Source organism: Mchenga conophoros, linkage group LG19 (assembly GCF_057382185.1).
Source record: "Mchenga conophoros isolate Kocher_MC1m ecotype Shallow Benthic linkage group LG19, M_conophoros_male_GT1.1, whole genome shotgun sequence".
NCBI classification, from domain to species: Eukaryota; Metazoa; Chordata; class Actinopteri; order Cichliformes; family Cichlidae; genus Mchenga; species Mchenga conophoros.
In genome coordinates, this window is record NC_140544.1 from 5403526 (window position 1) to 5416330 (window position 12805).

At 42.4% G+C, this 12805-nt stretch overlaps 1 protein-coding gene across 1 annotated transcript in view; it reads left to right on the plus strand.

Moving 5' to 3' along the window:
• The window catches only part of LOC146551529 (uncharacterized), a 55579-nt gene that overhangs the window by 33407 nt on the left and 9367 nt on the right, over positions 1–12805 (plus strand). The window contains exons 32-53 of the mRNA XM_085258221.1: positions 177–335; positions 733–900; positions 1046–1147; positions 1277–1477; positions 1577–1784; positions 2212–2324; positions 2408–2610; positions 2735–2842; positions 3114–3393; positions 3538–3867; positions 3996–4325; positions 4498–4797; positions 7123–7350; positions 7653–7769; positions 7954–8262; positions 8599–8943; positions 9089–9267; positions 9876–10092; positions 10324–10422; positions 11309–11473; positions 11798–12145; positions 12349–12485. Coding sequence (XP_085114347.1) covers positions 177–335; positions 733–900; positions 1046–1147; positions 1277–1477; positions 1577–1784; positions 2212–2324; positions 2408–2610; positions 2735–2842; positions 3114–3393; positions 3538–3867; positions 3996–4325; positions 4498–4797; positions 7123–7350; positions 7653–7769; positions 7954–8262; positions 8599–8943; positions 9089–9267; positions 9876–10092; positions 10324–10422; positions 11309–11473; positions 11798–12145; positions 12349–12485 — 4646 coding nt within the window. The remainder of the gene's footprint in view (positions 1–176; positions 336–732; positions 901–1045; positions 1148–1276; positions 1478–1576; positions 1785–2211; positions 2325–2407; positions 2611–2734; positions 2843–3113; positions 3394–3537; positions 3868–3995; positions 4326–4497; positions 4798–7122; positions 7351–7652; positions 7770–7953; positions 8263–8598; positions 8944–9088; positions 9268–9875; positions 10093–10323; positions 10423–11308; positions 11474–11797; positions 12146–12348; positions 12486–12805) is intronic.

A 12805-nucleotide genomic window follows, 5' to 3' on the forward strand; every position in this document is an offset into this window, starting at 1 on the left:
GTCTTTCAATATATTCTGACTCTTGTATTGGTTTCCTAAAACAGCTTAAGGGCATTTGTTACTGTATGCACTAAAAGGAATGAACCAGCAGATGGCAGACACTTTCTAAATATCAGATTGGTGTGCTCGGTGCGCACTTACAAGTGCTGTATGTTAACACGTGTACATTTGTTCAGGTCTGTGATATTAAGGAGGAGCTGGCTGGTCTTGCGGGGCCGATGGAAGAGATGAGAAGTGTTTGCAAACAGCTGCAGACTGAACTGAAGAAGTTTCCAGACTGCAGTGAATCTCCATTTGAAGCAGAGGCTGACACGCTGATGGACAGCTGGCTGGACGTATGCATCTATGCACTGACACTTACAGATGTTGTTCTTGTAAACAAACAGAGGCGTTCTACTAAAACTGTACATTAAGCATGCTGGGAAGGAGACTGATCAGACTCACTGACACTGACATCTTAGTATCTGAGTTAAAAATTATACCTTCACAAGCTTGTTGGATTTTTTAACATCCTCAGTAAATGGCAGCATTTTCACTGGGTGTCAGTCTGACATTGATCCAGTGTTTCGTGTCTCCAGAACAGCTCTGTCTGTGACAAATATTAGAAGTACAACTCAAAGTTGAACAGAGAAACTAAATTCGTAGTTGGATCGTGGTTGGAATATTTCTATTTATATATTTCTATATTGCTCGCCTTAACTAAATTTTAGTGATCTTTTGGTGCCCCTGCAGGTGACAGAGAAGACAGATGCCTACATGGATAACCTACGAGTGGGCCTGGAGCTGTGGGAGAAGCAGCTGATGCTGGGAGGAGAGGTGGACAGCTGGGCCGGGGCCAAACTCGCCCTGTTTGCAGAGAGCCATGCTTTCTACAATGAGCAACAAGTACTCACCATGAAGGTACTGAAGTAAAACCTGATATTTTTAACTGTTCTTCAATCATTTTTCTAATCGATTTTAAGTATCTGTTAATTTGAAATAATTCCAGTTTCACTTTTTGTGATTTTTTTTTTGTCTGTACATTTGTGTATTTTGTTGTGTTCAGGATGAAATCCAGGCCAATGAGGAGAACATCACTCATTTTCACAAGAAGTCTATTGAGATCCAGGAGATGCTGCAAAGTCAGGAAGCTCCACTGGAGCTACAGGTGAGATGAAACAGAGACTTTTACAACACCATTTCATTTTATGTAGTTATTCACGCGTAAACTTTTTTAAAGAATTATTATTTCCCCTGTACCGTGCTTCTCTTCTCATCATTCCTCTGTTCCGTGTAGGTAATGGAAACCCAGCTGAGAAAGAGACTGGAGCAGGTGAAGGAACTGTTTACCGACTGCACAGATGTCTTTGAGGAGCTAATCGCTGTGAAGAAGCATCTAGCCGAGAAGGTAGAGGATTGTCAGACAGCGGTAGAGAACATCCAGAGTCGTATCAATGAGACTAATGCTTCAGGTCCAAATGTGGAAGCCCAGATACAGGTATGCAGCTGTTGACAGAGATGGACAGCATGGTGCTCCTATACTAGTGAGTTCTCCTGAATGATCACCACTTATAATGTTTTGTGTCTCACGCTGCAGGATCTGTGCAACGACCTGGAGTCTCAGGAAGAGCAGGCTGAGGCCGTGTTGAAGGAGGTGGGATTGGTTTCCAGTGTGGCCAGCCCTCAGGTGCTTGAGGCACTCTCTGTTGACTGCAGCAGGCTAACAGAGGCAATCTCGCGCACCAAAGACATGATCCAGCTGAAGAGAGAGGAGAGGGACAAAGGCCTGCTCAAGGTTATTGGAGGTTAGTATTGAAAATGTGCTTTTAATCAGTTGCTTATCAGAGGTCTGGCAAAAAGCATTGAATTAGGAAATACAGAGAGAAGACAAGCATCAATCACATATAGGCACAACATAAGTACAACAAATGAAAATGAAACGTGCTTTTAAAAATGGTTCAAAAATTAAAGCAGATTAAATAAAAGACTTTTGGCTATTAAGGAAAGATTAACAGGATAACAGGCCTGATACTGTCAGCGTAACTTTTTCTGGCAACCACTGGACACTAACATCACTCAGACCGGGATCTCCACGTGTCTGATCAACAAGCAGGATATTGTCTTTGTTTCTCTTTATATTTGACTCAGATATTAGAAGGCAGGGACATGTTTTGGTCTCAGTATTCCTTAATTCAATTGTGTGTATGAGTAATTAAAAAAAAATGTTCCCAGATGAGAAGCAGTCATTCGAAGAATGGTTCCAGGACTTGCAGCTAGCCGTCAATGAGTGCTTCGAGAACCCTGAAAGTAGAACAGATGTGGAGACGTTTTTGCAAAGACTGGCTGTAAGTTGATGGATAATTTTAAAGTTAGATAGATGCTATAGATGCTTATATGACACATGGATGTTCATGTTTTCTTTCATCAGAGTTTCTTAAAGTCCAAGGATGCAGAGAGACGTCTTGACCAGCTGAAAGATCAGCTGGAGAGAGGCAGGGAGCAGGTTCCACCTCAGCAGCTCTCTGAGTTTACTGGGTGGATGCAGGAGCAGCAAGAGGAAGTGGTTACGTTCAGAACCCACTGCCAAAACCGGCAGAAACAAATGGAGTCACTGCTCAGCGACTTGGACAGGTCATTCCTGCTTCTGCTAATATAATAGCTATACTGTTAAACAACACATAAAACATTTTTTTGAGCATTTCCACAAACAGAATGTGTTTGTTTTAAGGTTTTTTTTTTCTTTTTTAAAATATAGTCTGCAGAAGCAGCATGACAGCCTTCGTCAGTGGCTTCAGAACAAAGAAAAACAGTCTGTGGTGTCTGAGAAAGTCAAACAACTTCTGAAAGACCTTCAGGATGAGAGGTGATCCTCAACATTCATAAAACCAGAACCAGAAATATTCCATCGCACGAGCAGTAAAGTTTGCTGACTTCCAAGATATGCACATCTCTCTAATTTTTATAGTTGTTTCATGTTAACGGAAAGAGTCAGAATAGAATAGAATTAAGCACGACATAGACCTAAACCTGTCTATTACAGAAAAATTTGGATGCATAATATGCTGCGTGAGGATGTTATCCCTTCTATTTCTTTTGTATGCCGTCTTACTTGTCTTTGTCTGTCCATGCAACAGTGGAAGAGCCGAGACCCTCAGTGAGCTGCTGGCATCAATACGCAGACAAGGTGTCAGATCTGAGAGCCTCCTGAAGGACGCTGATAACTTGATACAGCGCTACAGAAACCTGGAGGGCAGGATGCTGAATCAGGCTGAGGCCCAGAGTGTGTTGGATGGAGAATACAATGTGTTTAATACTCAGGCAGAGAGCACCAGGACTTGGATCAGTGAACTATCACAGCCTCTCACCACTCCAGACAGAGACACCAACATGGAGGAGATGAAGTCCAAAGCACAAGTTAGTGAAAGTGGTGTCTAATCTAATAAAGCTTTCTTCTGGGAATATTTTGGTGTATTGTTAGCTCATCTCTTAAAGTATTAAAATAATGATATTCTGTCTGGAGTTAAAAATGTCGGACACGTTTTATGATTTTGTCACCAGGCCATCCTTAGCTGCAAACCTGAGGGAGACTTTAAAGTGAGCAGCTTGAGACGACAAAGCGGAAGCCTGTGTGAGAAGGAAGGCCTGGACGAGTCCAGGAAACAAAGTGTCCAGCTGCTAGTTAGAGACACAGAGAAACAGTGGACAACAGCCCTGCAGGCTGCTCAGGAGGCTCTCAGAAAGGCAGAGATGCAAGCCATTTTAGAAAAAGACGTTGAAGCTTTCCAAACCCACAATGAAAGTGTCCAGTCCTGGATCAGAGACCAGGACCAGAACCTCAAGTCTATCTGTGGCCATGTGCAAGTTGAAGAAAAGCTTCAGGCAGCACAAGTGAGTGTAAATTGACATGTAGATGAGTTTGGTAAGGGTGGGTTGTAGTTTATAGAATCACTTGTACGGGCTTGTCTTTCAAGGATCAAAACAAAGTGGTTACCTAACAGGGTATCTCTTCTCTTAAGGCTTTTCTGAGCTCCAAGCCTAATGGAGAGTCAAAGCTCCAAGAGCTTAAGCAACTGTGCCAGAGTCTATGTGACAACCAGAGTTTGGATGAGAGCAGGAAACTAAAGCTTCATGATGCAGTCAAACACACAGAACAGGAGTGGAGGAAAGCCTTGCAGGGTGCTGAAGAGGCTCTCAAACAGGCAGAGACTGAAGAGGCCACTAAAAGAGATTTTGATGCTTTCAAAACCCAAAGTGAAACAATCCAATCCTGGATCAAAGAGCAGAAGCAGAAACTGCTGTCCCTCAGTAGTCATATGCACTTTGAAGAAAGGTCCGAGATAGTACAGGTGAGTTTACAAGTTGGGACCTAACTTCAAAATATATTATAGAAACTGATGAAATTTGTAAAATTTATAAAACTGATATATGCTCATACTGTAGATCTCTACTGCAGTTTTTAATTGCAGTTTGTAACAGGAATTCTTACTTTGATTTATTTGATTGTGTCGTTGCCTTCAGGCTGTCATGACTTCCAAACCTGAGGGAGAGTCCCAGTTGCTTGACCTGAAGAGACGGGGCGAGAATCTGAGCAAGCTCTTGGAAGACAGTAGGAAACTAGAGGTTCAGCAGCTAGTAACAGTCACAGAGCAGCAGTGGACAACAGTTCAACAGGCTGCCAATCAAGCAGAAGTCAGGAGTCTTTCTGATGACTTTGACGTCCAGAGTAAAAACACAGAGATGTGGATCAAAGAGAAGCAACAGAAGCTACAGGCTGTGGGCAGTCACACAAGAGCTGAAGAGAGATGCCACACAGCACAGGTTTGTTTCAATATAACTACATAAGTAGGGTACAGAAGTAGCACTGTTTTTCAATTTTTATCAGTGACTTCAACAAGACATCTAGATTGATCATGTCTTGAAATTACAGTGAAAACTAAAGTCACCATTCTGTTCTGAACAATAACAAATGATTCCAACAGGATACATCATAAACGTCAAGTAAGCCAGTTCTGACAATTGTTGTTTTACCGAGTTTCAAAAGAGTGAATCAATCATTGATCAGGCATAGTATTATGATCATTGGTCCCCCTTTTGTTGCCAAGACAGCCCTGACTCATTGAGGCATGGAGTTCAAAAGACTCCTGTAGGTGTGCTGTGGTAAATAATAATGGATTGCATTTATATAGCGCTTTTCGGGGCCCTGGGGGCAGACTGACAGAAGCAAGGCTGCCATATCACGCCATCGGCCCCTCACCAGTAAGCGGTAGGTGAAGTGTCTTGCCCAAGGACACAACGACCGAGACTGTCCGAGCCGGGGCTCGAACCGGCTCGGACAGTCGGTTCGAGCCCCGACTGAGTCGGTTACAAGACGAACTTCCAATTCTTTGAGCCACGATCGCCCAAGCACCAATATGGCACCAAGATATTAGCAACAGATCCTTCAAGTCCTGTAAGATGTTGTGATCTGGGGAGTTTGGAGGCCAAGTCACCTCCAACATGTTGTGCTCCTCAAACCATTCCTAACCATTTTTGCTTTGTGGCAAGATGCATTATCCTGCTGAAAGAGGCCGCAGCCATCAGGGGATACTGTTTTGATGACAGATTGTAAATGGTCTGCCACAGTATTCAGCTAGGTGGTACATGGTAAAGTAACATCCACATGGATGGCAGAAACCAAGGTTTTCCAGCAGAAGATTTCCCAATCACACTGTTTTGGCAATCTTACCTTATTCCCACAGTGCATCCTGGTTCCCCCAGGTAAGCAATGCACACGCACTTAGACATCCATGTGATGTTATAGAGAATGTGAGTCATCAAGACCAGGACACCTTTTTCCATTGTTCCATGATCCAGTTCACATGCTCACGTGCCTTTTGTTGGTGCTTTGGGCTATGTCCACACTAGCCCGGATAGATTTGAAAACTGCGTTTTCGTCTGAAAACGCTCCGCATCCACACTAGCGTTTTCAGTCGTTTTCACAGAGTTGTGCATCCACATAGAAACGTCCGAAAACGCTTACATTCCAGTACTGCGCATGCGTGAAGCGCAAGAAGATTCGTCCTGCCTCATTTCTGTCTGCCGTTTATTTACTTTCCAGCTCTTTGAAACGTGCGGCAAAATGTCGAGGAAAAGCACCGAGTTTTTTAAATGGACTAACAATGAGGTGGAGTTGTTGGTGCGAGTAACACAAAAGTACAAAGTTGCAAAAGCGAGTGAGAATTAAAGAATTTGAAGAAAAGTTATCTGAAGCAGGTACAAAGTGATATTAATCTTTAATAGGGCTGTCAAAATTGAGCGAAAACAAAACAACTGCTGTATAATGCCCTCTGCTATCTTCGGTCACATGACTGCATCACATCACTAAAATGCGTCATCGAAAGTCTCCGTTTTCACTGTCCACACTGCGACGCTAACGCACCGTCTTCATGTATTTGTTTTTGAAAGCGTTTTCAAAGTGCTGAGTTTTCCTTTGGGGAAAACACCATCTCAGTGTGGACGAGAGGCCAAAACGGAGAGAAAACGATGTGTTTTCAAACAAAAACGCATTAGTGTGGACGTAGCCTTGGGCAGTGGACAGGTGTCAGTATGGGCACCATGACTGGTCTGCAGGTCTGCAGCCCCATACACAACAAACTGTAATGCATTGTGTATTCTGACACCTTCCTATCAGAATCATCATGAACTTTTACAGCAGTTTGAGCTACAACAGCTTGTCTGTTGGACCTGGGCACATGGGTCAGCCGTCGCTCACAGGGGGTCAGTAAGACTTGGCTGCCCATGACTCCATCGATGGTTCACCACTGTTCCTTCATTTGACCACTATGACACATACTAACTATTGCAGACCCAAAACAGCCCATGTTGGAGATGCTCTGACCCAGTTGTCTAGCCTTCACATTTTGGTCCCTGTGAAACTCACTCAAATCCTTACATGTGCCCATTTTTCCTGCTTCTAACACATCAACTTTTATTACAAAATGTTCACTTGCTTGATAATATATCCCACAATAACGAGATAATCAGTCCTATTCACTTCACCTCTCAGTGCTCATGATGTTATACCTGATCAGTATATTTGATTTAGATGATATAGTGACCTTTTGTCATTAATACTTTTTTCTTTCTTTCTGTTTTTTTCTTAAGGCCCTCTTGACCTTGAGGCCTGAAGGTGACTCTAAGGTGAACAACCTGAGGAGACAAGGACAGAGTCTGTGTGACCACAAAGATGCTGATGAGGGCAGGAAAGAGCAGGTCAAGCAGACAGTCAGAGACGTGGAGGAGCTGTGGGGGGCAGCTCTGCAGGATGCTAAACAGCTTGAAGCCGCAGCAGAAGCTGAGATTGCCCAGGAGACTGAGAGGAGAAGGTTGGAGGTGAGAGAACTTATTGTCAGATGGCTGCTAACTCAGCATTAAAACATCTTCTGTCCGACTCTGAATTGACTTGGGTCCAGAGTAAGATAAATAAAGGTCTATTTTGAACTGTGAGTCAAGCAAAGGTACTCTAGGATTATTCAGCATTATTCATTATTCAACATTTATAATAGAAATGTTTAGCCATCTTGTGGTGTGGCATTGTTGCACAGTGTACTCATTCATAAACAGGTGGGAGTAAAACAAAGTCCCCTCTATTTCTGATGAATCAAGTGTATTTCACATATTTTCCTTTTTGACAGTTGCAAGAATTTAATACCTGTCAGCGGGAAACTGATGGCTGGCTAAAAGACCTCCAACAACAGCTGAACTCTTTTGGCAGTGGAACCAAAGTCGAGAACAGACTGCATGTAGCACAGGTGAGCTTAGAGTCACTCTGTGTCTGCTGGATGCACAGTTTGTTCCTGTAGCATTATTGCAATAAATATAATATAATAAGCATAGTTGGATAATTGTAGGTTTGTATCTAACTAAAAGCATGGTATAGTGTTGCTTCATTATCAGTCATGTGAAGCCAGTTTTAAAGATGATTTTTGTTCCTAGGCCATTATGAACTTCAAGCTTGAAAATCTCATGATAAAAGCCCAGAGTTTCCTTGATCACGAGTATGAAGAACATAAAAAACAAGAGATTCAACAAAAAGTAAGAGACACTGAGGAACAGTGGATCAGACTCCAGAAAGATGCTAAAGAAGTAATGGTTCTGGCTGAAAGGCAACGCGCTCTGGACAGCCAGCTGCAAGACTTTGAAGCCACGAGAGAAAAGACCAGAATGTGGTTGGAAGAGAAGCAGCAGAGCCTTGTCTTTCTGAGCAGTCAGAAAGACCCAGAACAGATCATAAGCACTGCACAGGTGAGTTTGGACAATAAAAAGTTTGGTGAAGACATATATGATACACAGGATGCTGACATAAAATGTATGTATATTGTTTGGTTAAAGATTAGATTAAAGTATTTGATTTGTAAAATTCCCTTAAGTCTAAATCCTTCATTTGAACACTTTAAAATGTTCTTGTTGGTCTTATTGATGGTAATATTTATAACCAACAAGAACTTATTTCTAAAAGAGTTTTGTTTTGTTTTTTTGCATTCTCAGTCACTGCCATGCTTTATCTTCACTGCTTGTTTATATGGCTACTTTGCATGTCAATAAAAGAGAAATTGAGCTAAGACTTGTTTTTATTTCCAGACCATCCTGAGCTGTAAGCCTGAGGGAGACTCTAAGCTGGAAGAACTAAAAAGACTAAGCCAGAGTCTGTCTGACCAAGAGGACTTGCCTAAGACTGTGAGGCAAAAGGCTCTGCAAGCAGTGAAAGACTCAGAGGAGCAGTGGAGGACAGTCCTGGAAACCGCTGAGAACACTCTACAAAAAGCTGAGGTCCAGTACTCACTCTCCAAGGAGCTAGGGGCTTTCTGTGCTCATGCGGGAAGCACTAAAGCTTGGATTACAGGCCTGCAGAAACAAGCTGATCCCATGGGGATGAGCACTCAGGGCAGCAAGGCTCAGCTACAGGACAGACTGAGTGCAGCACAGGTGAAACATGGAAAATAGCGAACTATAGAAAGTGTTCTATGCTACAATATTATAAAATCACAATACAAAGCTGAAATTATTGAGAAAGGTATTGAGTTTTTATACATAATATACATATATGACTAACTGAAAAAAATGTCTTTAGGTCACCTTGAGGTCGAAGTCAAGTGGTGAGACACAACTGTTGGAGCTGATGAGGCGAGCGCAGAGTCTCTGTGACCACATAGACCTGGAAAAGGACAAGAAGCTGGAGGTTCAGCAGACAGTCAGAGATACAGAGGAGCAGTGGAGGGCAGTGCTGCAGGCTGCTGAGGAGACACAAAGGTAGAAAAAGCTGTGTTGAGCTACAGGGGAGGGAGATTTCTTCTGTTTCCTACGTAGAGGCTAGGGTTTCTATCTTTTCATAGTGCTCAGGTTCAACCCTTTGTGGCTGCAAGGTTACAGAGCAAGGTTACAATGTGACTGAAATAAACCTCTACATAAAGCTGACATACTTTGTGATAAATTCAGGTTTATCAGGCCATAGATTAGGTCAAACTTTGTAATTAATCAGTTTTTCAGAAGGTTCTGTTCAGATTTTCTTGCAAAATCCTCAAAAAAGCCAAATTCAATTCAATTCAATTTATATAGTGCCAAAATCTCAAGGAACTTTATATTGCACCGTAAACACACTACAACAACAGACAGAAAACCCCAACAGTCACGTGACTGCCTGTGAATAAGAACCTGGCGACAGTGGGAACGAAAAACTCCCATTTAACAGGAATAAACATCTGGCAGAACCAGGCTCAGGGAGGGGCGGCCATCTGCAGTGCTCAGTTTGGAATTTATGTCCATGGTATTTCTAGGCAAGTGCAAAGGCAATTATTTCTTCAGTTGTTGCATTACATTTCATTTCTAAGTTTGACTTTCTAATATCTATCACCCATTAGCAAGTTGCAGAGTGTTGTGGAACGCTTGGTATCCTGTCAGTACCAGCGAGACCAGGCTGCGGCCCGTCTGGCTGAGCTTCAGAAGCAAACATCCAATCTTCCACGTGTCTTCCCCTGGCCAGGCCTGGGAGAGCGGAGGCAAGCTGTGGAACAGGCCCGAGCCCTGGTTGATCAGATTACAGCCTTAGCCCCCGTCCTCACAAACGTCCGCACGAAGGTAATTACCTTACATGAAATCTTAGCTAAAGTTGTGTCAGTTAATAACTTCTGGGATTGTTATAGCTTGAGTAATATGATTAAAAACACAAGCCTATAACTCACTTTGAGTATTCAGTACGACTAGGAGAGGGCTATATAAAATCTCAACACATTAATCAAAGAGGAAATTTGATCAAATTCACCAGTCAAACTTTAAGTGTCTTCAATGTATTTCACTGTTTTTCTCAAGGCTGCAGAGCTGGTTGAAGTCACACAGGACCAAAGCTGGTCAGACCCCACCTGGACAGCTAAGGAGGAGTCTATCCCTGCTCTGCTGAAAGAGCTCACTGTGAGTTCAGCAATCTGTCTTCACATCATTCTGAGAAAAAAAAGTGAATTATTTAAAAGTAAATGTTTTTTTACTTACTTACATTATTGTTTTACTCTTCGCTGTCCAAATATTTATGACTTGCATCGACACAATCTACTGATATAAGTGTAAGTCTGGTGAATCAGATTTACTGGTAAGCACATAGATTTTTGCAGGGTGAACATCATACAGACCCCCGAATGCTGGTGATGTCAGACTGGGGTGGACACATTGACCTGTACGATATTTGGATCTGTCCTAAGTCCCCAAATTTTTGAACTGAGATTCATGAATTTTTCAAATTAGTTATATGACGGGATATTCCCTTTTCACCAAGATTATTCATTCTAAGGGCTCCATCACTCCTCAAACTTCTTCCAACTAATGTTGTCGAATGGATGCAGACTGCATTAACGTCAAGGCATAAGCTCATTATTTCCCAGTGGAGAGCCTGCTCCAACTTACCTGTTACTCTATGATATAATCAACTAGGATACTAAATAAAGTGGAGAGTTTCCACCTGAAGGGGGATCCCTACCTTTTCAAAATAAAAAAAAAGATCAAACTAAAACTTAGAGTGGGATGGACGTTGGGATCCTGAGGATCTATATGACAACACTGAGTGAGATACACCTTAAGTCCCACATAGATAAATGCTGGCTGGTTATTTTTGTCCCCCATGACACCCGCCCACCCGCTTTTTTTCTTTTCTCTTTGTTTGTTTGTTCTGTTCTCCCCACTCCTCTACTGTTGTGCTGATGCAATCTCTGCCTGATGTGATTTGCATGTACAGTGGACTGTGTTGTTCTGAAAAATTCAAAAAAATATTAATCACAAACACAAAAAAAAAAACTGTCGCCTTCAGGATGCAGTAGCCAACCTGGAGCAGGGCATTGTGACAGAGCGGCAGTGCACACAGCTAGTGGAGCAGCATGAAGCAGCCCAGGACTGGCTGAGGGAGCAGGTTAAAAGCCTGGGACCTCCTCCTGCAGACAGACAGAGTCTGCACAGTGCTGTGAACACCCTTAAGGTGAGAAAATGGCATGCTTTCAAACGGGTGTTTAAGCATCTGTGGTTAGTAACTTACATATAAAATACTAAATATGTTCTATTACAATAAAGATAATGTACTCAAATAAACTGCACCATTAGACAATCTAATAAATGAAGACTGCAGAATTTACTGGGTTTTTGTCTTTTAAAAATTCCATATTCATTCTTTCTCTGTTATTGAAGTACGTAGAAATGTTTGATCGTTTGACTATTACAGAAGTTTTTACAACTTTTAAACTTAAAGTCTTAAAATACTTTACTGGACTTTCTCACATCCCGGCTCTTGTCCTTCTGGTGCCAGGCTTTGCTCCAGACGGTGGACAGAGAGCAGAGAGAGATGAAGGAGCTGGACTCTGCCAGAGACAGTTTGCTGTACCTCTGCACTCCTGGGGGTCAGGATGCCCTGACCCTAGAGGTTAGCCATCTCCATGACCTCTGTTCTGTCTCAGAGCAGGAGGTGAGGGAGCGTCTGAGGGTCTGTGAGATGCAACTAAATGAACAGGACAGTCAGTTGGCCAAAAGGACCCAGGGGCTGAAGGAGGGAATTGCAGCCCTGCAGTGGGAGCTCCGCTCTCTCGACCAGGCACTCAGTTATAGTGAACCACAAAACAATATCGCTCAACTTGAACAGCACTGGCACAGCCTACAGGTAATTACCACAGATGGAATTTTCAGCTATTTTTTAAGTTATAGTAGCAAGAAAGTTTTGAAAAGTAATGGCTGAAAAAAATAATAATTTGCATTTCTGCATTCTATCTTGGGAAGACACCTTTTGAATAGGCTTTATTGCATTTCCCATTCAGAAATATCAACTCTATGCTCTTTTGTGATGTTGCTGTCTCTTTATGTTAGAATTGTGAGAAGTCCCTGGAGGATTCGGGTGTGAAAATTCATGACCTGCAACAGGAAGTAAACTTGGCATCTTCGACCAATGAGCTGCCAGCAGAAATCATCAGTGGGGTTGACTCGTTATGGGAACAGCATGCCAGGTATCCTGCTGTGAAAATGATGACTTTTATGACTCTGCTTGTTAGACCATGAAACATTCTGAATCCAAATTGTTATGACATTTTATTTCTTATATATATATATTTTTTTTAAATTTACCTCATGGTATAAAAAGTAGGGAAAAAAAGATACCATCCAGCAAAACACTGCCAAACTCCCAACTAGGGTTTCTTAAGTTGTAACCCTGTTTAAATAGATATTTTGTAATGAATTCTAAGCTAGCATCATCTGCCCCTTTCAATTTACTCTTCAATTATTCTTGCCTGCCAGCCACATGCCTTAGTGGGTCATTCTGCTCTTG